Source organism: Carassius gibelio, chromosome B17, assembly GCF_023724105.1.
Source record: "Carassius gibelio isolate Cgi1373 ecotype wild population from Czech Republic chromosome B17, carGib1.2-hapl.c, whole genome shotgun sequence".
NCBI classification, from domain to species: domain Eukaryota; kingdom Metazoa; phylum Chordata; class Actinopteri; order Cypriniformes; family Cyprinidae; genus Carassius; species Carassius gibelio.
The window spans coordinates 15,311,160-15,337,058 of record NC_068412.1 but is presented as its reverse complement, the minus strand read 5'-3'; the positions used below and the strand labels follow the sequence as shown (position 1 = coordinate 15,337,058).

Here is a 25,899-nt window from a genome sequence, read left to right as displayed (position 1 = left end):
TAAAGCTGCTTTTGATGCTGTAAATGTAACTAGAAGTAAATAACAGTGCTTATGGTTGTTTTGGGGTACTACATTACAAAACACTCAATATTAATACCAATAAATGCTGTTAAGGTAGGTGGCTATATTCTATTCTATAATGCAGATAAATGCAGTTTCGGCACGTTGTTATAATAGCCAAAAAATTTTGGCTAGGTAGACCGCCATGTAGTTTTAGGCCAGTTCCCGTTTGAAAAGCGTTCCTCTAGCGGTCGCTCGCGTTCATCTCCCTTTAACATGACTGCGCTTCACAGTTTGACTCGCACTTTCATGCAAGCAGATGTCTTTGAGGAATTACACACAAACAGTCGCCTTGAATAGGGAAATACATCTCTCAGTCGTCCCCCCGACACTACGGTTATTGGATTTAGCAGGTAATACCCATTTTCCTCACGACACTTTGATTTTAAAGACAGCAAATCGCTGCTTTTGAAGATTTATATCGCTAGCATGTCAGAGAGTTGGTTAGCATTGGATAAAAGCTAGCGTTAGGCTAAATTAACTAACACTTACTAAATCATTGACAACTAACGTTACATATCTGTTTTAGTTTGTGACTTATGTTTAGTTAAAAACAAATGTTAGAGGATAACTATCTTTGGGTGAAGTTAGCAGTAAATCGGGTTAAGTTACTAGCCAGCAGTCCTGTCCTTTTAGCCTGGAGTCATCATCATCTATAATCAAGAAATCAAACACACTATAAAAACTTGTTTTAGTAAATGTATGTGTTTATTAATTTATCCAGAGCTCAAACATATATATTTGTATTTATTATTGCAAAAACTACAGTTACAGGTAAATAAAGCAGCATAAACACTTTCGCAATCATCAGCTTTATAATCATATGTAGATTAAATTCACACTGAAACTGAATATATATATATATATATATATATATATATATATATATATATATATATATATATATATATATATATATAAACTAATTCACATAAGAAACTAACATGCAGCTTAATGAAACTGTAAGAAAATTAAAGGGTTTTGTTTCCAGACATCCTGTCTGACTCGTCATGGACCTTCCAAGAAACCTAAAATAATTTCACTGTCCCATCCTTGTTGTTCCCCTGACAGGCTCTTTGATGTCCTATCTCACCCTCCTCAGTCTGGTTTAGAAGTTGAGATCCATTTAAGGGCATCTTTTTAATCATTTTAGTTGCATGATCTGCTGGTTTCTTTCTAGACTGCGCAGACGCAGTGAACATAATGCATAATTCATAGCCCCTACAAGGAACTTTTGGAAAAACAGACGTGCTGTTTATAATGAATCCTTTACAAACTGGCACGTTTACACATTTTTGCGCACTCAGATTAAATGTAGAAGTTATGAAAAAGGACATGTAGCAAAATCCTTATCAGTAAAGCCAGTTATGTAGAGTCATATTAATTGCATAAGTTCCCTAATACATCATCCTTGGTGTATATTTTGTAACTAACTTATGTAAAGCAGGGGCTTTCAATATTTTAGATGGTATGGAGACGGACTCCGAATATGATCGTCCGTGCTAAGTGACCAACATTCCTAAAAATTAAAAAGCAGCTATAGTTTTTCATGTATATAAAAAGATTAATAAAATAAAAACCTGTCTGTTATCTGGAAAATAAATATTTTAAGTAGTGCAAAATATTATTTGAAAATTATTTAGGATCTTTTTTCTGCTCACCATAGCACTATATAGAGTTGTTATAGTTAAATAAAACATTTATAATGATCATTACATAAAAGGAAATAAACATTAACTGAAATGAATTAAATATAGATAACTTTACATGTATTTAGTTCAGCTAGTTGCCACAGCAACATTTTTCTTTTTCATTGATGGACTAAAGTAGCGAAAACTAAAACTGAAAAAAAAAAAAAAAAAAAAAAAATATATATATATATATATTTTTTTTTTATATAAACTATATCCTAGACATACTTAAAGCTTAAACTCAAATTGAAAAAAAAATTATATTTTTTTATTTGGCATATTGTTTCATCTGCTTACTTATGTCTTATTTTCATTATTATTTATTTTTACACAGAGTTCTGTAAATGTTTCCACGGACCACTTGTGAAAACCTCTGCTGTAGACTTGTTGTTTATTTCAGGGAGCAGGGAGGTGTCCGGAATGTGAGAGGTACTGTGGTTAAGGTCTCGGGTGAAAAGCTGGAGAAGGAGAAGAGACGGAAAGATGGAGCAGGCTCATAGTTTACTGCTGAACGAGGAAGCCTGCAGTCAGCTGCGGGAGCACCAGAGGGCCGAGTTTGTCTTCGAGTGGCTACGTTTCCTCAAGAAACTACTCCCTGCCACAGACCGGGTGAGTTGAGGCCACTGACAATAAGCTCTCTGTTTGAGAAGAAACGCTCCTGTCTGTCTCTCTCTCTCTCTCTCTCTCTCTCTCTCAAACACAAACAAAAGCAAACCTCTCTGAATAGACTCCCTGGTTATTTGTCTGCCTTTCCACCGGCTGTCCCTCAGCCTGGAATGGACTAGTGATGTGTCTGTCTGTTTCTTACTAGTGAAGTGCCAAGAAAGCGCAATTAATCTAAACAGTATGTCGGCATGTATTTGTGTGACAGGCCGATGTGAAACAGAACCAGAAGCGCCTGGTGGAGCAGCTCACGACGGTACTGACGGGTTCTCCGGGGCCCCCGACGCGTCTGCTGCTGGCACAGTGTCTGGCACTGGTGTACCGAGTGGGCGACTCGCTCACGTCCAGCCTCACGGTGGACCGCTGCAATGACATCATCCGCAGCAAGGACGACTCGCCCAGCTTCCTGCCTACTCGACTGTGAGTTTCATAAATCTGCCCCTTACACGCACGCATCACGCCCTGCAGATGGGCTTCAGCTTGATCTTCTGCCAGTGAGGTTACTTATTGCTCCCTACAGGGCGGCTGTGGCCTGTTTGGGTGTGCTGTATGAGCAGCTGGGCCGACTACTCATCAACTCGTTTAAAGAGAGCGTGGCAAACCTTCTGAAAGCCGTGAAGAGCGCAGAGGTACGTGTGCATGCACACCAGTATGTGATTCACAGTTCAGCCAAACACAGAGATGTGACTGGACTTCACCGGGAAAAATCATGACACTTTTGACCAATAGTTTGAAGGACAAACAGGTGATTCAGGTGTTTTGAATCATCACAAAATGCTTAGGACTTGTCTATTAGCTGAATGAAATTCACTACTTTTTCACTCGGATATGCGTCACAATAGAAAATAAAGAACAATCACATCTTCTGTTTCATGTGGACTTTAATGCTTTTGACTGAAGTGTCATATGCTCACCAAGGCAGTAAAAACATTAATATTTTGAAATATTAGTACAATTTCAAATGACTGTTTTCTATTTGGATGTAATTGAAAATGTGATTTATTTCAGTTAAGGCAACTTTGACTCTGCCTTTTTGATCCTTCAGAGGACATTTAAAAATACTGATTTGAAGAAATACTTATTACTATCATTGTTGAAATCAGTTGCATTGCTTAATATTTTAGTGGAAAACACACAACTTTTTTCCAGAATCTTTGTAGAAAGAATAGCATTTATGTCAAATAGATTTTTTGTAAAAAAAAAAAAAAAGGAAAAGTCTTAACTGTCACTTTAAATTTCTAAAAATAATAATAAAAAAAACACACTATCCCCACTATGTTTTGTTTAAACAGTAGTGTATGTGTAATAGTGTTTCTAAGGCAAGTATTTGTAAATCTTATAGACAAAACTCTTACCTTAAGTTTTAAAAATCAAGGTGTACTTTTTTTTTGTCAAATTATAGACAAATTAAGCTATTTCTATACTAAGAAATTCCTCTATAAAACAGGCAAAATGGACTTTCAAAGAGCGACCGAGTCATATAAGAGAACCAGAATATTACAGAGAACCTGGGATGGGCACTTTGGAAAAATGGGCTAGAGATATTTTATATTCCAGAAGACAGTAGCTTTTATAAATGTGTGTATGTGTGTTTATGTGTCCAGTCTCAGGGCCGCTGTGAGATCATGTTGAGTATCGAGAGGATTCTGAAGGGTTTAGGTGTGAGTGCTGTCTCCTGTCACAGAGACATCTATAAAGCTTCTCGCACATGTCTCACGGATCGTTCCATGGCTGTGCGCTGTGCTGCCGCAAAGGTACTGGACACGACCCCATGCCTCAGTTACTAATCATATCTATGTTTGTCAAACATGCATTACTTATTGACAGAAATGGCTTAACGTTCACAGCTGACTGTGAGAGAAAATACACATTTTGTTCTTTATTGTTAACGGATGTTTGAATCTACCACAATTCAGTTTATGAAATTCTTATTTACCCAAAATATTTAAAAATTTGGAACCTAAGTTTTTGTACTATTTCCAGCTAAAGGAGGAAGCAGGGTAAACACACATTCTTCTTTCATCCAACAAAAAGTATGAAAATATGAATATAATTTATTATAAACAAAAGCTAATTTGAAATAATTAAGTAAATTATATTTATTTATTTATTTATTTAGATATGTATATGTATTTATTTATAAAAAAAATTGCATTGTGGTGTGTCTTTGTAGTGATGAAAAGAAGTGACAAATTCCCCTGAATATTTAAAATATTACTGTATGTTACTATATATTATTAGAATCTTTTTTTTCCTCAACCTTTGTTATATTTTATTGTATATTGTATATTCTATTCCAGTCTGAGGTCCAGTAGACATATAATAGATAATATTCTATTATAATATTTAAATAGTTAATATGAAGTTTTTCTTTCAGATTTTGTCCCAGTTTTGTGGTGAAGTTAACTTTATTTTTTTGATAGTGTCTTCTGGAGCTCCAGAGAGAGGCTGTCTTCCTGTGGTCCTCAGAGCTGGAGAACGTGGCCACTCTTTGTTTCCGAGCCTTCGAGGGATCAAACTATGATGTCCGAGTCGCCATCTCAAAACTGCTTGGCACTTTATTAGCATCTGCACTGGAGCCCAGACAGACCATAGGTGGGTGGACTTTATTCAGCAATCGCAGAAATCGCTTCAGAGGACACCAAGCTGATCATTTAGCCATAGAAATTGTAGAAATCATTCCCTCCCCTCCTCTGTCACCCACTGCTTTTCTTTTCCTCTAATGAAATGCTCATCTTTCCCCTCCTACTCGATTCCATCTGTTCTATCATTTATCCTCTCCCACTCTCTCTCCCACTTCTCTTCGTTTCATTCTTCCTCCCCTGTTCCTGTGGCTTTGCTCTCAGCTCCGAGGCCAGGCACCAAGCGCAACTCCCTGAAGGAGGTGATGGAGCTGCTGAGTTCTGGTTTCCTGCGAGGTGGAGCCGGCTTCCTGCGGGCCAGTGGAGACATGTTGAAAGGGACCAGCTCAGTCAGCAGAGATGTGCGCGTGGGCATCACACAGGTGGCTCACCCTCCTACAGTTCTTCCCTTGTGATCCGAATGTTGGTGTTTTAAGTGCCAGCATGACTGACTTTGTCTAGGTTTAAATTAAAGAATAAATGAAGGTGATATAACATCGGTAAACATAATTTCTCTCGCTTTATTTATGCGTCTTATTTATCCATTATGCAGAAAAAAGTTGTTCTTCATAGAAGCTATATTTCAAATTAATTGTTTAATTTTATGTAGGTTTATATTATTTTATCCATTTCAGTTCATTTAACATGAATACTACCTGTTTACTCTCTTAAACAGACATGTGTGGTGTTTGTGTCCATTCTGGGTGGCGCGTGGCTGGAAACGCACTTCTCCTGTCTTCTTTCTCTTCTCATGGAGTGGGTATCTCACGCACGGGCGATGCAATACCCGGCAGATGCCGTCTCCTGCCGCTGCTGTGTCTCCTTCATACTGCGGGCCACTCTTGGCACTTTGCTGGGGGAGAAGGCCCAAATCGCAGCTGCCAAGGAAATCTGCCAGTTGATCGGCAAACAGAAGAGGGTTGTGGGTAAGAAACGAGGCCGAGGGCGAATGTTTAGGTCTCAGTGGATATTGAGTTGTAATTTCTCGAATGCATGTTGTGTTTCTGTTAGACGCAGCTCTTAATGAGGGGAACACGGAGGCACGTGTGAGCCCTGCGGATGTGGCAGCTAGTCAGCATGTGCTGTCATGTGCTCTTCTGGAGCTGGGCAGTCTGCTACAGGACCTGAGCTCCACTGCCGCCCCACTGCTGCAGGACACCAGCATAGGTTTGTTATGCATTATTAACCAAAAAACTCTCGGCACCCCATTAATTTTTTTTAAAAGAATTTTTAGATACTTCTCTTTTTACATGCATTAGTGGTATGTGATGATGATAAAGTGCCCCAAATATTTAAAATGTGATGACAAAAACACCCCATCAGAATTATTTTTGTTTGTTTATTTTTATTTATTATATTTATTTATTATTATTATTTAAAATTGATGTACTCTATTAATGTTTATTTTATTTCTTCTTTTTTTTATTTTTATAATTTTTATTTTACTTGATTCATTTTTTACAATTGATGTACAATACTGTTGAAAAGTTTTGGGGTAGTAATTATTTATTTAAAGGAAGTACTTTTTTTTTTTTTACAAGGATGCATTAAATAGATCAACAGTGATCAAAAGTATTGCATTTTAAGTATTGGATGGACAGGATGGTTTTTTTTGACTTTATGAGGCCATATTCTGTTATATACCCACTTAAAAAGATACAGTAATTTATAATGTCAAGAACTGGTGCAGACATATCATTGCACATCTGTGATGTTGGTCTTGAACCAGGAGCAAAGAAAGATGTTTTTCAAGTGTCTATATCTTAATCTCTGGATTTTGTGTGAGTGTGTCTGCTCTTTAACGGATGTGTCACAATCAGGCCTGGATGAAGGATTGAGCAGAAAAAGTGCCTACAGCTGCAGATTTAACACATCCATCCTGCAGTTTTAGAAAGAGCTCAGATCGTCATCTCTGATCCTTGAACTTTACTAAAACTGCTTTCTCTGTTTTGTTTTTCTGACAGGAATGTTGGACACTGTGATCTCTGTTCTTCTTCACCCCAGCGCATCTGCTCGTCTGGCGGCCGCCTGGTGCCTGCGGTGTGTTGCTGTAGGGATGCCTGCTCAGGTGGCAGTGTTACTAGATCGCTGTGCAGAGAGGCTAAATGCCCTGAAGTCATGCCCAGAGGCTGTGGCAGGGTACAGTGCTGCCATCGCAGCTCTGCTGGGAGCCGTACAGCTCTGTCCGCTAGGAATATCACACTCCAAGGGCAAGGTATGAATGAGATTTGTGTCTGTACAAGTCCTATCTTCCTTTTAAAGCAAACAGTAAGTCTGTGGTTCTGTCTTTGCTGTATCATCAGATATACTTAAGGTATCTTCATGCTGGCAGCATTTCAAGATCAATGTAGTCAGTAAATCTCTGCTGTAGCTTGCTAGTAGGAGTTTTTACACAATTGCAGTTTTAAATCAGGCACCAGATCACGGTCTAGACTCCCTTTGGTAATTTCCACACTGCATCACTGCTTATTTTAATGTAGTTGAGCTCATGAAGTTGGAATTAAGAAATGAAAAATGAATGACTTCATTTTGAAGTGGATGACAAATCAGCTGTCATTGTTAATGTATTATGTGGAATTGCATTCCACAAAAAGTTAAACCTTAAAGTGATCGTTTTCCCAAATTGGCAACACCTTCTTTCTGCTACAAATCTGTGTGCCTTACTTCCTTCTGCAGAACATACAAGATATTTTGAAGTAGTGTTGTGATGATACTGGAATTTGTAACTTTGATGCAATTGATCATTTACAATTTGTTAAGAAAAAAGAACAATATTCCGTATATACTATTTTATTTCAAATATAATTTGGTTAGCGTGCGGTGGTGTGTGCACATTTGGTATCAATGGACCGATAGTAATAAAACAGTTTCAAATATTTCAGTACTGAAAAAACTATATTTTGACAACACTAGTTTAATGAATGTTTGTCACCAAGCTGTTTTTGGTGACCACTGACAAAATTCAACAAATATAATTTGTTAAATATATATATTTCTTTAATTTTCTACCAAAGAAAGAAATATGTGGTGTTGAGTCATTCATTCCTATGGACGGGTTGCAGGTGGTGATGACCTTGGCTGAAGATCTGCTGCGCTCTGCAGCTCAGAACAGCAGAATCTCCATCCAGCGCACTCAAGGAGGCTGGCTGCTGCTCAGTGCCCTCTTCACATTGGGTATGAATCAGTCTATATATATGCCCCCATAGATGTACACATGCTCACACAGACAAGATGTGCCTATATTGTAATAGTCAATGTGCTGGAAGAATTATTTTCATCTTTTTTGTTCTTTCTGATATTTTGATTCAAGGTCCCACTGTAATGGAGCATCACTTGCCTCGATTGCTGTTGCTGTGGAAATGTGCCTTCCCACTGTCTGTGAAGGACGTGGAGAATGAGCTGCGGCGTGGAGACTCCTTCACCTGGCAGGTGACCCTGGAGGGGCGAGCAGGAGCATTGTGCGGTGAGGGACTTTTAGAAATCTCATGGGCTTCTCATTTATGAGACCAGTCTATCTGACATGATAAACTTTGCTTGTGTCACATTCCTTATAGCAATGAAGAGTTTGGTGGTGCACTGCAAAGACCTGCTCACTGATGATGTCATCGGTCGTTTGCTTCCTCTCTTGTCCTGTGCAGTGGCCCTGCTCAATCAGTGAGTGGATCTCGATTGCTTAAAATGAAGTTATTCCAAGCATTGCAGAATGCAGATGTAATGTCAACAGGATGTTGATAGACAAATATTGATTTTGCTTCCCTTCAACTCTTTTTAGGCTGACCGCTATTATTAAATCCTATGGGAACCAGATCAAAAATGCAGCCACTGTCTTTAGATTGAGAGTGTATGAGGTCCTCACTATGCTTCAACCTAAAACATATGAAGGTAAGCAACTTGATTGGACTAGGTGGTAAAACGGTTATCATTATCCCTTACTTACTGAGTGGTCATGACCATGGAAATCAATTGAAATGTAGTAAAAAAAGTGTAAATTTTTATCATGCTTTGAAATTTAAGAGAGTTGCTTAGGATACTTATTTTAATATCCCACAAAAGCATATGGAAATAGGAATGTTTGATTGCCCAAATATGTATTTGTTTGTTTATTGTGGTTTGGTTGTGTTGGCTCAGAGAGCTTTGGCACAGTGTTGAAGCAGCTGCTGAACGATCTGACCGGGCCAGAAATCACAGCATGTGCTGAGCTGAACCTGCTGGCCTCCCTGTGCTACAGCCAAGACCTGGCACTGCTGGGCCCTGGACTGCAGGATGTGGATCAGCACTACATAGAGGAACAGGTCAGATCGCAGTCTAATCATCAAGTTAAAATGTGCTTCCCTAGTTACTGCCCATGTCATATTTAACCTCATTGTGTTTTCTGTCTGTTTAAAGCTCCACGGTGGTGGTTCAGGAGGTGGGACGTTAGAATATGACCCGTTTACCATCTTTGAGAAAGCCCAGGAAGTTCCTAGCCCCCTCCCGCCAGCCTCTGCTTTAACGGCAGCAGCTGTACAGTTGTTTGGAGTGATTTTTCCCCACCTGGGCATTCAGCAGAAGTACGTCCACTTTCACCACCTAGACTTCCTCCAGAGGGCTGCTTTTGTATACTTCCGCTGTCTGGTTGGGGTACTTTTAGTTTAGTTAATTTAAAAGGACCTCGATGTCGCCAAACACTTCAGGTCATACAGTTACTTTATATAGGACCTTTATGCAAGCAATACCCTTCATACTGCTTCAAATGAATAGCTAATGCTGATGAATATTTAAACAGAAAATTCTCAGATTAAGTTGGCCGTGTACTAGATTGCTTCCCTCAACTCTACAGTGCCTTTCATTTTCATAATGACACATCCCACTTTGTATATTATTTATATAGTTTGTTTGTTTTATGCTACATTCACTAAAATGTGGATGTATTAATGTTAACCAACATTACCGTTTAAAGTTATGCAGATTGTTAGGAGGAACTGATACTGTTACTGAATGCTTGTGGGAACTGGCCTTAATGAGATCCAGAGGCTTTTTGAAGCTTTTTCTTATGCAGCATAGCCAAATTTACATCCAGACTTTTGCATGCATTTGCATAATTGGGGGCTGTTCTGGCCATGTCCCATGCATTATTAAACATAGCAGTGGAGAGAAAATGATACTGATCGTATGAGGCCATCGGTCCTCCTGCAGTGCATCTTTCATCTCGCTAGCAGCTTGTCTAGAATCTCTTTGTAACGTTTGTTTTTTTTTTGTTTGTTTGTAGTGTTGTTTTTGGTGGCCTGTTTTAATTTGAGTTTTTATTAGATTTAGCCATGTGCATACTCTTTTTAGTCTAGTCAAATTTCAGTCAACTAAAAGTCTGAGCATTTTAAAAGTTTTGAGCATCCATGACTATTTTCGTCCAGTTTTAGTTGATGAAAACTGATAACATTTAGTCTAATCTTAGTCAATGAAAATTGTATTTTAGTCTCCTTTTAGTAATGCAATTCTGTTTAACCCAGTCAATAAGTACCTAGTAGTTCAGATGAAACCAAAATGTTATTTTAGCCAAACCCATTTCAAACAAGGTTTTATTATTGTATTATTTTATTGTTACCTAATAGACTCAAGAAAACATCCATTCCAGACACGGAAGACGTTTATTTTTTACATTTATTTTACCAACCAAACATTTTAGAAGTACACGCATCAGTCCCTTTCTCTGTGTCATACTGAATTTTGTTTGTTGTCATCTTCTAAATAATGCCACGAGTGGGGCTTGAGGAAGTGACGTTGCCTGCGTCTGTGCAGTGCGACCTGATGCAGCCTCTGAGACACAGGAAACAAAAATACTGCAAAATAATAATAATAACGTGACTAAATGAGATAAATTAACGTTATAACATTTTGTTTCGTCTTGTTCTGGTTAACAAAAATTAAGAGACATTTTAGCATAGTTTTTATTTTGAAAAACACATTTAGTCTCGTTTTTATTTGACAACAATATTGCATTATACATGTAAATTATAGTCATCGTCACTTGACCAGCTTTTACGCCGCGTCTCGTTTTCTTCATGTGATAAAGGTTCGTTGATGATATTTAGTCATAATTTTTGTTGACGAAAGCAACACTAGTTTGGAGTTTTTCATTTGTAATTATTATTATTATTTTGTAAAGAGGATTTTTAGAAAACAACAGCCTTTGTTTACTTACTCTGCATTTAGACTGTAAAATCATAAACTCGACTAATAATATTTTGAAATTATTGCTGTCAAACGATTAATTGCATTTAAAATAAGTATATGTTTATATATTATGTAAATATAAATACACATGCATGTGTATATATATATTTCATAAAAATTTCATGTTTATATATTAAATATATTTATTTATATATAAATTATATGAATATAAATATAGACATGCAAATGCATGTAAATATTAAATATACATAATAAATATACACTTATCTACACTTACACTTAAGCATTTTGGATGCGATTAATCACGATTAATTGTTTGACAGCCCTATTTTAAATACAATGGATGGATGGATGACTGAAATATTATGTCCGTTTATTCTTTTATCATGGGATTTTCAATGGAAAAAAAATAGTTCATATTTTATAAATACTATGGTAATACCTTTTTCAGATAATCCAGTGAATTGAATACTTAACAAAACAAAACTTTTTTTATTTTCACTTTTATTTTAATTTAGGTCTTTGTGGATAATTATGAATAATAATTAATATGCCTAAAATCAGTGCAAAACATTTACCACGGAAAGACAAAAATCAGTCATTTTAAGTAAATTTAGTCATCAGTACATTATAATATTGAGTATGAATATTTATTTTTAAATTATTTAATAGTGTTATTAAATTATTAGTGTTTTAGAGTATAATTTGGCATCATGTAATGCCCACTTAATCCCAATTAATACTTGTAGTAATTGTGGAAATGAGCAATAACACTTCAGTATTCAGTTTGGCCTGTATGTATCCAATTTCAACCAAGGAAAATAAGATATTACAGTAGCTAAACAGTACATCTGTTGTATTTCCTGTCTCAGGGCTCAGATCCTAGAGCAGTTCTGTGAGTTTGTGCGCCAGCTTAAAGGAGCCCGGCAGCAGACTGTTCAAATCCATGTAGCTGCTGCTTTCTGCGCCACTTTGAAGGTAAGAATCCATTTAAAAAAGAACAATTGAAAATCTTTGCATTTTAAACAGTATAATGTTTCTCTTTTTCTCCTCTCTGTCCTGTTTTGCTTTGTAGTGTTTGGCATCAAGTCGGAGGGAATTGGGGTCAGAGGAGGTTCAGAGACCAGCGCTGTCTCTCCTATTGGGGGCACTAGAGGGCTCAAACCCTCTCTTGCGCTGCATGGCTGCGGAGGGTTTAGCCAGACTTGTGCAAGTTCTTAATGACCCTAATTTTACCGTTTCCATCACTCTCATGAGTTTTGACAAGTGAGTGTATGCCAAGTGCAGTGTAAAAAAAAAACCCACTTTAATTTGGAATGTTTTTTAAATGAAATGAGTGTAAATGTGTTTCAGACTGAAGACGGCAAGGGATGCCATCACACGCACAGGTCATGCTTTGGCACTCAGCACTGTATACCGTTATCTGAGTGGGATAAGCTCCTCTCAGTATATTAGTGCCTGTGTTGGAGTCCTCTTCACCCTGTCCCAGGACAGCACCTCACCTGAAGTACAGGTACACAGCCCACATGACTGTTTTGAATAAATCAGGAAATCATTTGTGTGCTTTTCTATATAGAGTGTTGTCAGGAAGTTCATGCACTAGCTTTCAGTGAACTACTCTATATGCATGTATGCAGATGTGGGCTCTCCACGCTCTGTCCGTGGTTGTGGATCTGTCAGGCCCTCTGTATCACAGTCACCTGGAGGCTAGTTTCACTCTGGTGCTACGTTTGCTCCTCTCGACACCACACACACATGTGGAGGTGCAGCAAAGCCTGGGCCGCTGCCTTAACGCCCTTATCACTTCCATGGGGCCAGATCTGCAAGGTACACACACTTAATTATCCACTTAAACACATTGTCATCATGCAGGTGAGACCTTCACACACTCTCTTGTCTCTGGTGTTTAATGTAAACTGTCTCCAGGTGAGGGTGCTGGTGTGTGTGCGGTGAGGACCTCGTGTTTGGTGGGCTGTGCTGTGATGCAGGACAGTCAGGACTGTCTGGTCCAGGCCCAGGCGATCTCCTGCCTCCAGCAGATGCACATGTTTGCGCCACGCTTTGTAAATCTGGCCAGCCTGGTGCCCAGCCTCTGTGTACGTCATCCATGCACTTAACACTCAAAATCTAACTGAACAACAGACATTCAACTCTATTCACTACACATTTAACTGAACAGATTTCTGATCAATTATACACAGTGAGCAAAATAATGCTTGATTTCGCAGAATTTGATTGAAATGTGAAATTGTAGGGTGTTAAATTAATTGGTTAATTATTTTTTTACTACCCCCAGTTTGGGTTGCCAGAAAAAAATTAAAGAAGGTTCTGAGGTGGATAAATAGGCATTTTCATTAAAAACGAAATATTTTTTTCTTTTTGAGACTATGCACACAACAGCCATCTTTTTTTTCCATGTTCTCTTTAATTGTTAATTGTTCTCTTTTAATCTCTTTAATTGTGTTTATCTAGAGTTAATCTACAAAGAGGTTTTTGGTTTGGTTGAGAAGACATTTTTTATAAAAGAATAATAGATTTACAGTACATTTACATTAAGTCATTTTACAGATGCTTTTATTCCAAGTGACTTTTATCCGAAGGACACATAAAGCGATTCTTCTTAAAGGGGCAAAAAGACACAGGAAGTGCTTGTAATACCACGTTTTAGACATTGTTCAAATGAGCACAAGCTAGAAAGAAAAGAGAAGGAATAAACGAAGAGAAATAATTTATTTCAAGTAGTCAAGTAGCTTCGAAAGAGAAGATTATTCCACCAGCCAGGAACAGTGAAAGAGAATGTAATGGAAAGTGATTTTGAGCCTCTCTGTGATGGTACCACGAGGCGTTGCTTATTAGCGGGTCTCAGACTTCTGGAGGGGATGTAGAATTAATATTTGATATTAATACTCTGGCCGATATTTGCAAAGTAGTAATTATTTACATTTTATGTAAATATTTTATTATATATATATATATATATATATATATATATAATGTATGTATGTATGTATGTGTTTCAGTTTATAGTAATTGTTAAACTGCAAATTGATCAAAGGCTGACATGCTCCAAAAAAAGTCACCATAGCAGTTTTCTTTCTTCACATTCATTTGTATTAAAGAAAAATGAAAGTCATTGACAGAGGTACAGAGTGTTCTTGGGCCTTGCTTTGCTCTCATTTGTAGTGACAGTGCTGTTTTCTGCTTTCTCGAACAGGAAATCTTATTGGATTATTCTGTGTTGGTAGGTTTGGTCTACCTCTCTGCTGTCAGGCCACTTTATTCCCTTTCCTTTGTTTGCACTTCATATTCCCTTCTTTTTCTTTTCTTTCCTGCATCTAATTAAGTTCTAATGTCCTCCTCTCATTTTTCCCAATGTTAAACTAACTCAAGAAGGATCTGGTTTTGAGCATGAGCAGACAGTGTCACTGCCACTAACTGCAGGGTTAATGCCAAGGATTAGGTTTGCTTGGCTTGTTCTTTTCTGTAAAGGCCTTCTAACACTGACCACCCACACTGTGCACATGACATTCACATCCACGGCTGTGGCCTCATGCCAATTCAAGCTATTAGCTTTATTACTGTGAGAGCTTCAGTCTTTTGCTCTCGCTCTCTCTCTCTCTCTCGCTCTCTCTCGCTCTCTCTCTCTCTCTCTCTCTCTCTCTCTCTCTCTCTCTCTCTCTCTCTCTCTCTCTCCCCCTCTCTCCCTCATACAACCACACAAACACACATTTAGACAATATTGAGAAAAACATGCTTTGTTCTACATATGCTCTATTTTTAGGTGGTTTGATTTATGGTCCTATTCTTTGTAAAAAGATCGCTTGTCACATCATTTAAAGCTCAAAACAAGCCTTGACAGTAGCCCTGCTGTCCCTCTCTCCTCTCCCTCTGTCCTTCTCTTCACTGAAAGAGCGTTTGTGTGGGATCATTGTGACATAACAGGACTAACTTTGATGTGGCCGCAGCTGTCTGCTGAAGTGTTTATTGCACTGTTGTCTGGATGATGTTGTGCAAAATGTGATGAAGGTTGCACTGTGCTCTATTTCTGAACTTGCTCTCAGTCTGAACTAATACGTTTTATATATTGTATCAGTGCTGGCTCAAAAAATTTATACCATTACAAGTATTTTATTTTATTTTACCAGTTCTAATGTCTCAGTTCTATTTCACTAGACCTCACTCGATTCATTACTCACCATTTATTTGACTGTATTAACTTCTAACATTACAATATAATATCATGTATAACATTTGTGCATGTACAGATAAACCTGTGCAGCTCATACCTGTATCTGAGGCGTGCAGTTGTGGCATGCTTGAGACAACTGGCTCAGAGAGAAGCAGTGGAGGTATCGGAGCATGCAATCGCTTTGGTTAAAGAGCTACCACGCAGAGACAACACACAACTGGGTGAGTCAGCATCGCCCCCACTGCACAACATAGAATTATCTGAGCACATCTCTGCTGTTTATTTTACTGTACTCTGCATTTTAAGCTGGGTTTGACTGCAGTGAGCCATAGATTAGTTTGGGGACTGGAATTTTGTCAAACTATATATACACACACACACAGTGGCATTTGTTTTAAAGATTTCACAAGCTCACTTCTCAAGCAAAACAACATGTGTTATATATCACATTGTGCGCTGTATGTTAAATGGTTCTTGTCTGTCCTGTAGATGTCACTATTAAGGAGGTGGGATTGGAGGGAGCTTTGTTCAGTCTGCTGGACAGGGAGTCTGACCCGCGCCTGTGCAGAGACATTCAGGAGACGCTTGTCCACATGATGAGTTTGGCAGCTGAGAGTAACCTGGCCCACTGGCTCAAACTCTGCAAAGATGTGCTCTCTTCCTCTGCAGGTGGGCTTCAGTCTCAGCTTTAAATGAATCGTCATTTTTCATCTCTGCTCTCCTTTTTACAATGTAATTTTTTTGGTAAAATACAACCCACCTGACAAGTGTAAGAGCCTTAAGATTGGATTAAAATGTTGTGATCTGCGTTTACAATTTCATGATAAATTCATAGTTTTTTTAATTGTTTTTTTGTTATTAGTTTGACATGAATAGTTGCTGTAGTTTTTCATGTTCTTATTGTTTAGACTCGGCTTTAGAAGTGCAGCAGGAGGAGGACGGAGACCGATATGATGACTCCTCTGTGTTCCACGCAAAGTCTGAATCCAGCGGCCCCTTCAATAACCTGCGCTGGTCCACTCGTGTGTTTTCCATGGAGTGTGTGTGTCGCATTATAGCACAGTGTGAGAACGGAGACCCTGCTCACTTCAACATGGCTCTCGCTCAAGAACAACGTTTACATGAATCTGCAGGTTAGACACATCACTTCTGTTGTGTTCGAATTTTTATTCCCTTTTATTATCGTTCTTGTCCAAATTGCTTTTAGCGTATTTTCTGTAACTCTGAAGACTGAGATGTCTTTCTTGATGTGTTCAGTAAATCCCTGGATCTTAGCGCCACCTTCTGGGGTCATTGTATATACGTTTGTTAACTCTGTTAATAAAGGCACCCCTTCTGTCTCTCAGATTTCCTGGTTCTCCACTTGGCGGATCTCATCCGCATGGCTTTCATGGCAGCCACAGACCACAGCGATCAGCTCCGACTGGCTGGTTTACAAACACTGCTGGTCATTATCCGGAAATTTGCCAGTGTGCCAGAGCCCGAGTTCCCTGGACATGTCATTCTGGAACAGTATCAAGCCAATGTGAGCACTAACTTCGCACTTTTCAGCTTCAGTTCTTAAAATCAACATTGCACACTTCAGATGCCCAGAAAAGTGCTGAAAGAAAGAAATCTAGAACAAACATGAACATTGATTGGCAGCTTAATAAATAAGATATTTCCTAAATGCCTTTCAGTTAATGTCCCTTATCGCAAAGGAAATAAGTGTGGAATTATGGACCACTTTTTAAATATTATTTATTTATTTATTTAAAAAAAAAATTGTGCTGAAATTTCCATAAAATACCACTTCTGGTTTTCAGTTAGAGGAGAAAAAATAGGAAATCACAGACACCCTAACTGCAACACATCTTATAACAAAAAATCCGACATTAGAGAAAAGCCATTTTATTCAAATTATTAAAAAAAAAAAAACAACTTTGAGAACTTTAGGTTTCTGCCAGAAAGTTATTTTGTTGCATCACTTGTTGTTGCCTGCCTGTTCAGAGCTGTACAGCAAAGCTCTCAGCTGTATTTCTAAGAACCCCCCCAGAAGTACATGAGCTTGTTCATCAGTCTCTTGTTACTAAGTGCATGTGCATGTGTGTGTGCACCCATTTGAGAACCTGGATCACTTACACTAAATTAGGTTAGCTGTGGACCTAGCGGGGAGCCCTCTTTTCATATAGTGATTGAAACATCTTCTGTATCATGTCCTAGAATGTTTTACTCTTAATTTGCGCTTAATAAACTTACTCAGTTAATTCTGTACATTATATAAAGATTAGACTGTAAAAAGTACAGTGATGTTCAAATGTTTGGGAGTCAGTAAGATATTTTTTTAAGATATTTTTTTTGCTGACCAAGGCTGCATTTATTAGATAAAAAATGCAGTAAAAACAGAAGGAAATGTAATCTATATCTGTGATTGCTTCAGTCTTCAGTGACACATGATCATTCAGAAATCGTTCTAATTTGCTGATTTGGTGCTCAAGAAACATTTATTCGTAGCATTGATGTTGATAATGTCATATACAAAATGACAGGCGCTTTTTGTAGAAACCGTGATTTTATTTTTTTTATCCTATTTATGAAATTGATTTGAACAGTCTTTACTGTCACTTTTGAAGTAATGTCTTTGCTGAATTAAAGTAATATATTCTTTTTTTTATTTAAATGACCCAAAACTTTTGAATGATGGTGTATGTGTGAACAGTCTTTTTTTTCTTTTATAAGTTTGCCTTGAAGTTTTATTTAATGGATGTATACATTTAAGTTAAAGTTCTGAACACTTTATTTTAATTTATCTCCAATTAATATCAACACTATGAAATGGCACAAATGAAGGTATGGGAATTATGCAGCATCAAAGCTATATTTTATGTTGGCATTCTCCCAGCCATCATTATGAGATGGTATGGAACAGTATTGAAGGAGATACGCTATGGGTGCTGGTTGACTCTTATTCACTCTCTTGTCTAACTATTTGTGTGTTTATCCTGACAACTTATGTAAGACTATGAGAAACCTTCCAAACTTTTGACCGGGCTGGTTTAAATGAACTAAATGTTGTTTGATGTTGTAGGTTGGAGCTGCGCTCAGACCTGCTTTCCATGTGGACGCCCCTCCGAATGTGACTGCCAAAGCCTGCCAGGTGTGATGTTTAAAGAACTTAAGCCTCATTTTCTATAATGATGCACTTTTCTGTTCTTTGCATTTACCAGCAAACACCATGTTATCCAACACATTGTTTTAAGCCTCAAGTCATGTATTTTGTCACTGTCAGATTGGTCATAACAAATATGTTTTTGTTGTTGTTGTTGTTGTATTAGTATTCAAATCAGTCCTGTTTTTAACCTCTTGAACTTTCTTCATGCTTGTTTTCAAATACCTCGAGTTCACATGGGTTCACTTGACCTAGTTTCTTCCCAGAGTCCAGTGGTTCACTGCTCCGGTGGTGTTGAGTTCTGACATGAACCTTTGTTTTGGTGTTCAGGTTTGCAGTGCATGGATCGCCAGTGGGGTCATCAGTGACCTGCGTGACCTGAGAAGGGTGCATCAGCTTCTGGCTTCCTCTCTTGCCAAAGTACAGGTGGGGAGAGACATTGCCAGTCAGCTCTATAATGAAAGCACCTTCACCATGGAGACGCTTTCTGTGCTCAAAGCCTGGGCGGAGGTACCCAACACCATCACACAACTATTAAATCAGCTGTACCTCTATGTCTAGCCGTTATATAACTCTAGGGGATGGGCGGTGAATCTGTGTCTCTCTGCAGGTGTATATCACAGCGGTACAAGGCTCCAGGCAGAGGGAGAGTCCAGGCAGCCATCTCCAGCAGCAGAGTGATGAAGCTGGCCCTGCAGATCCAGCAGGGGCTGGTTTACTGAAACTGGTTCAGACTGATCTTGCAACTCTGAGCCGCCTGTGGCTGGCTGCCCTTCAGGACCATGCCCTGCTCACCCTGCCCTCGCAATACTCCAGTCAACTCCCCTCCACAGGTCACTACTCGCGCTCGGTTTCTCAGATTACACACCTACCTGATGCTAAATAAGTAGATATGCTTCTTTATTTCAAGATTTTATATCAGGGTTATGAAAATTAACTGTCTAATTTATGTGCTTATTTTACGACCAAATAAATATTTACAAAATGTTTGCCAAGCAGCCAATAGTTCTGTCCCAATCTCGTACCGTTGTTCCTGTGCCAGCCTTAGTGTTCTCATTTTAGAGGAAATCCGTTGAAAGATAGTTTGCTTATAATTGCAGAAGATAGTTAAAGGGGTTTTCGTCTTTTTTTTTTCTGAAGCAATTACTTGTTTGCGCTGTTTTTATAGTATGTACACTACTGTTCAGAAGTCTGGGATTGGTGAGATTTTTACATGTTTTTCAAAATGGTCTCTTAAATACACCAAGGTTTCATTTATTTGATCAAAACTAATGTAAAAACTGTAGTATAGTAGAATATTATTAAAATTGTGAAGAACTGTTTTTGCTATGTTTTAAAATAATATAATTTAGTCCTGTGATAGCAAAGCTGAAGCAGCCATTACTCCAGTCTTCAGGGAAGAAACTTTTCTTCTTAATGATGTTGAAAATAGGAAATAGAAATAGTGATAGAAAATAGTGATACTTTTTTAAAATTCCGGATTCTTTGAATAAAATGTTTTTTAATATTACAAACTTTTGAGCAGTGGTTGCATTATTCGGTTGATAAATCACTGTTTTACTACAATTGAAACAATAGTAATAGTATAGTAAGAGTGTCTTGTTTAGAGCTACTGTATGTTTTAACTTGCACCTTTATTTGTCAGGTGGCTCGTTTTACACTGCAGAGACGGTGGAACAGGCCCGTCCACATTATTACAGTGCCTGGGCTACCATTCTCCACGCTACTGCTCTCTGGCTCAACAGCACCGGGTTCATCATGGTGGACGAGGGACCTGCCAACCTCTCCAGACCGGTCACACCCACCTCCATGGGCCAGTCCACCTCACTGAGCAGTGTCAAATCCCCAGAGGACGTCAGTACTGACCGCCTCCACCTGATCCTGGGTACAGAGCTCAGTTAATAGTTCCTGCTTCAATAAGTGGATGTAGTTCAGGGTTTATAGGGCGTTCATTGCTAGATTGAAGTTAGATTTCCTTCAGAAAATAAATTTTTCTCTAGTCTTTTTCCAGGGGCTGATTATGAGGATCATTCCTTCGCTTTGATTTGAGATCAATGTATAATGTATATTTTTGAGTCTTGTTGTTCAATTCACTCAAATTTCCCTTTAGGAATCAGTGTGGAATTTTTGTGCTCTCCTCACTCTGGAGACCAAATGGAAAACATCAATTCTTGTCTTCAGGCTCTGCAGGCCTTACTGGAGGTGCCTTGGCCCCGTTCGAAAGTGGGCAATGATCAGGTATTCTACAATTAAAAGACATTTACAATGTCAAAAAAGACTTATCTGTTGTTCTTTTGACCTTAACCGATTTTTCAGCTAACTAAATAAAAAATCATGTGAAAATTATTTGACCTAGGACCATTATGTGGTGCGTGCCATTGTATTTTAAGTTTTTGTTTTCATCCTCACTTAATTCAATATGCCATCTAAAATGACAATTATGATTTATTATGAAATTGTAACTTGGTCTAGTATGATATTGTGATGCATTGAGATTTGTGGTTTGGTATTTGTCTTTCCATGTAGTTCATGTGTTATATACTATGCGTTTGTCTTTCTTGTTAGTCACTCTGTGTTCTTGACAAGTGTATGGTGTTCTCTCTGTAGGCTTTGAGTGTGGAGCTGCTCAGTGTTCTACACAGGCTCATAGTCACTCGGGAATCTCCCAGTATTCAACTGGCTGTGCTAGAACTGGTGCAGCAGATTGTTTGTGCCGCTCAGGAGCATGTCAAAGAGAAACGCCACAGTGCTGAGGGTGAGTCTCAAAAGCTACTTATGTTTAAATAGTGTAAAGCTTAAATAACCCTTTAAATGCAACTTTCGATGTTGTGTTTGGTCAGTCGATGATGGTGCAGCAGAGAAGGAAACTGTTCCTGAGTTTGGTGAGGGACGGGACACTGGTGGCCTGGTGCCGGGGAAGTCTCTTGTTTTTGGAGCGCTGGAGCTATGTCTCTGCACGCTTGTGAGAAAGCTTCCGCAGCTCAGCCCCAAACTGGCTGGCAGCCCCACGGGGCGGGGAGGACAGCCCTGCTTCCTCAGCAACACTGACTGTAGACTCGTCACATCTGCTCTGGCCATCCTCTCAGAACTGCCCTCCATCTGTTCACCAGAGGGTAAGAGATCCAGAGCGTTACTGCGGCAGTATGAGAAAAACATCCTCCTGCCCACATTATTTTAGTCCACTTTTCATTTTGTTTATTCAATTTAGAATTTTTTTATTATTTTCTCGTCACATATTTATTTATTTTTTTTCCAGTTCCAAAGAAATTATTTTCAATTCGTAAATGATCAGAGATCTGACGGTGTTTTATTCTTCTCTCCACAGGCAGTGTGTCAGTGCTGCCCACAGTGCTCTATCTGCTGCTGGGGGTGTTGAGAGAGACGGTGAGGGGCTCTGTCGGAGCTGAGAGTGGACAGCTGGTACCAGGCATCCTGCAGGCCTTGCGCACTGTTCTCACCTCTCCCATGAGCAGAGCTGAGAAGAGTCGTGGGGCCTGGACTGAACTGCTGCGATGTGCACTGCACACGCTCTTGGAGTCTTGGCATACAGGTATACAGTAGTTTCTCTCTCATTTCAACCACACTCTGTTTGGATGGGTTTTTCTGCGTGATTTAGAAGTCATTTGAGGAACTCTGTTTTTTTTCATGGATTGTTTTGGACAGATAAACTGGAGCCTGGAGTGGATGAGGTTACCATGTTGACATCCCTCACCATCTTCCTGCTGTACGCCAGTGCTGAGGTGACCACTGTGGAGCCCATGCAGACATGCTGCATCCAGGCATTCAGAGCCAGCCTGGAGTCTAAGGACCCCGTGGTGAGTAGAGAGTCAATTCTTAAAATTTCTACAGTCCTGTTCAAAAGCATAGAGTCAATTAGAAACTCTTAAAAACATTTCTACAGTACTGTTCAAAAGCTTAGGGTCAATGTTTTATTTTTTATTTTTATGAAATTAATTTTATTCAGCACAGGAACATTAATCAAAAGTGACTGCTGTGACTTACATTGTTACAAAATGTTTCAAATAAATGCTGATTTTTTGAACATTCTATTCATCAAATAATCCTGAAAAAAAGCAAAAATATTAAGCAGCCATTAAGCAAATGTTTTCAACATTGATAATGAATGTTTCTTGTGCACCAGAACAGCATATTATAATGATTTTTAAAGGATGGTGTGACACTGATGACTGCAGTAATAGCTGCTGAAAATGTAACTTTGCCATCACAGGAATAAATCGCAAACAGTTCTTTTAAATTGAAATAATATATTTTACTGTATTTTTAATCAAATGGATGCAGCCTTGGTGAACAGGAGAGGATTCTTTCAAAAACATTAAAAAAAAATCTTCCTGACCCCAAAACATTTTTTAATAGTAGTAAACATCAGGCTGCTTAAATAAAGAGCTTTGCTACAATCTTACATACAATTCCCCCGCAAAAAAACTCTATATCTAGTATTCTTCTCTGTTGTGTCTGAAAACTTCTTCTTTAGGTGCTGAGCAGAAGTTATCAGTTGCTAGTATCTTTATTCCAAGGCCCAGCGCCAGTAGCCAGGCCATTCATTCTAGCTCTGGGTGGCCGTCTGGTGTCACAACTGGAGGAAGTGGAAAAGAGTCGTCCTGAAGGCCCAGCAGAGCTACAGGCCGTGCAAGATGCAATCCGAGCCCTGGAAGCACTAGTGTTTGCTGCAGACGAAACTCACCGTAAGTGACTGGGAATGTTTTCAGGTTTAATCCCAAACAGCTGTTATGATATCATAAAAAAAAAAAAACAAGAAGAATTCATTGGGTTATAAATGTCTTCTATATAATTACTCTTAGTAGGGCTGTGCAAAAAATCGAATGATTTCAGTAAAGGCGCTCCCGTGATCAGAAGTACATCTCCAGCACATGCGTTCAGATCAGGGTTGCCTGGTTTTCAAAACAAATCCTGCACACTTGCTTCTCAAAACAACTCCAAAACTAGCCCAAGTGAAAAACTGCTTCCCGGGTTTAAAATACCCATTTTTTTTTTGGCAGGGTTGCCGTGGTAAAATTTGCATTCTAGGGGCTAAACATCACGTTATTGGTATGGGGTCGCTTCAACCCGCGGACATGAAAAACAACCGCGGACTTGGCAACACTGGTTCAGGTGGAGTGGCATTTACTACCACAGAGCCGTAGTCCACTGACAAGCTACACAAAATCGACAAAGAATCGACTCCGATTTTGTAATTGATTTTGTGTAGATTGTCAGTGAACTATGGCTCTTTGTAGTAAAGGCCAACCAGTGTTTTTTTTTTATATGTCTGCGGGTCAAAGCAACCCCAAAACAAATAACGTGATATTTAGCCCCTTAAAATGCAAATTTTACCAAGGCAGCCCCAGCCGAAAATTTTTTATTTTATTGCCCGGAACGAAACGCGATTGGGCTAGTTTTGAGAAGTAATTGGGCAGGTTTTGTTTTGCAATCCTGATCTGAACACACGTGCTGGAGATATACTACTAATCACAGGAGTACCTTTACTGACAAGATGTGCATGAAAATCACATTCGATTGCCCTAACTGTTAGCAAAATGTAGCACTAAGTATGTGTTTTAACCATGCAGGTCCACAGCTGGTGGCTGTGCTGTTGCCCATCCTCATCTCTCTCCTGCTGGATGAGAATGCTTTGGCATCGGCTCCAGCAGCCTCTCGCTCACTGCACGAGTCTGCCTTAAGGGACCTCATGCGCATTGGTCCACAGCACTCGGCAGTCTTCAAAGCGCTGATGGCCTCTGCCCCGCACATGAAAGCCAGGCTGGAGGCAGCCGTCAAGGGCAACCAGGAGAGCGTGAACTCTAAGGCACAAGCACCTCGAGTCAACAGCAAAAACACGCCCAGCATTCAACTGAAGATCAATTTCCTGTGAATCCTCCTGACTGGATATGATACGAGTATTATGATTTTAATGACTGAGTGAATGTTGATGTTGTTTTAATCTGTTTTGTTTTTAAAGATAAATCGATTTAAAAATTGTTTAGTTTCAATATTGTAGTCCATTTTAAAACTGCATTAACCTCTATGAGGAACTTAATACATATTTACTCAGAAAGTAAGGGGAAGTGTGTTTCACATGAAGAACAGCAGAACCATGGGAGTGACTTTTGTATGGTTAACATTTATAGAAACATTGTGTTTTATTGGTTAGCTTGCTAACAAGCTTGAATAATTTGCATTAACCCAGTAATCCATAGCATGAGTTTTTTTTTGCAAGAAGTGTTTTATTGTGTCTGTACAAAGATTGCGAATCATTAATTTCTCATTGACATGCTGCAGCTCCTAACTAAACCTGACCAGCTGCACTGCTGGTAATCAGGTATCTGCTGCCTTTACATTTACAGTTTTAGTGCATTTTAATATTATAAATTTAAAATGTGTTAAATATTTTAAGTTGCGTAGAGAAAGTTGCACTTGTTGTGAATGTGAAATTATGATAAAACATTACAAACAGATACTTGCATCACATTTCTGCACTTATGCTTTGAATACATCTACAGTATGCATTGATATGGAAGCCCATTTCTGCCACATAAGAATAAAATCATGGTTCGGTAAATTATAATTAAAACCAGAAGTCAAAATTGTGACATATTAAGTTAAAACTGAGATATAAAGAAATGTATTGTAATAATTGACTTCTGATCATTTTGACTAGCACAATATAATGGGTTATGTCAATTTTGACTCCTCACAGATACTTAAGTGAGTCTTGACCATCAATATTGACATAATAGTTTTTTTTTTATCTCATGATTTCTTATGTGGCGGAAATTGGCTTCCATATGTTAAAATGGTACTTCACTTTAGTTACAAACATATGACACTTTTTTTTTTTCTGTATCCCAATTATGCATGTAAATTTGTGTTGGTGTCACTTTATTTCAACACATAACTATCTTATACTTGCACTAGCAGGCAATATAAGTAATAGATGGATCCTACATGAGCAATGATATCGAACAAGCAGCAAATTAATATTTACTACTATATACGCACTACTAACAAGTTTACATTGCAAATGAGTTTCTGCTAATACTGGACTCTTGTTTTTCTGATAGAAGCAGCAATGATCAAGTACAATTATGCATTTGTAACCATACCAATTATTTTGAATGTTGTAAATTGTACAAATACAGCGATAGGGCAAGATTAACTTTTATTTTCTGATTATACTGGAAGAATAAAATCTAGTTTTGCTTCAAGAGTCGCATTGGTTTTGATTTACAGTGGAACCTGGAAAGGACATTTCCGTTTTTTTCCCTCACTTTGCATTATATGTCCCTTTGGAAATAAGACATATTCAGTCTACTAGGATGAATAGATTAAATGGAAAGT

The 25,899-nt window shown here is 38.5% G+C and overlaps 1 protein-coding gene across 2 annotated transcripts; it reads left to right on the top strand.

Moving 5' to 3' along the window:
- The first annotated feature begins 204 nt into the window (after positions 1–204).
- heatr5a (HEAT repeat containing 5a) lies at positions 205–25,766 on the top strand. 2 transcript variants are annotated; one of them, XM_052580496.1, is made up of 37 exons: positions 205–413; positions 2,152–2,360; positions 2,623–2,834; positions 2,935–3,043; positions 4,019–4,168; positions 4,838–5,009; positions 5,261–5,418; positions 5,712–5,961; positions 6,047–6,202; positions 7,000–7,250; positions 8,098–8,209; positions 8,346–8,498; positions 8,590–8,689; positions 8,808–8,917; positions 9,164–9,327; positions 9,422–9,585; positions 12,079–12,184; positions 12,282–12,472; positions 12,560–12,719; positions 12,844–13,033; positions 13,133–13,302; positions 14,421–14,447; positions 15,472–15,616; positions 15,885–16,064; positions 16,304–16,528; positions 16,742–16,920; positions 18,463–18,531; positions 18,874–19,053; positions 19,154–19,376; positions 20,189–20,428; positions 20,654–20,781; positions 21,151–21,298; positions 21,384–21,656; positions 21,869–22,093; positions 22,207–22,358; positions 23,036–23,246; positions 24,132–25,766. In XM_052580496.1, the coding sequence occupies exons 2-37, from the start codon at positions 2,235–2,237 to the stop codon at positions 24,431–24,433; spliced, it is 6,111 nt and encodes a 2,036-aa protein (XP_052436456.1). In that variant the 5' UTR covers positions 205–413; positions 2,152–2,234; the 3' UTR covers positions 24,434–25,766. The 2 variants fall into 2 exon arrangements, with proteins under 2 accessions (XP_052436456.1, XP_052436457.1); XM_052580497.1 differs by lacking the exon at positions 14,421–14,447 and having other exon boundaries at positions 247–413.
- Positions 25,767–25,899: the final 133 nt, after the last annotated feature.

Excerpts from the sequence above, each read along its gene's own strand:
- heatr5a (XM_052580496.1), top strand. The coding sequence starts at position 2,235 with ATGGAGCAGGCTCATAGTTTACTGCTGAACGAGGAAGCCTGCAGTCAG. Across the intron at positions 2,835-2,934 it reads AGCTTCCTGCCTACTCGACT|GGCGGCTGTGGCCTGTTTGG; the intron begins GTGAGTTTCATA and ends TGCTCCCTACAG. Across the intron at positions 23,247-24,131 it reads TGCTGCAGACGAAACTCACC|GTCCACAGCTGGTGGCTGTG; the intron begins GTAAGTGACTGG and ends TTAACCATGCAG.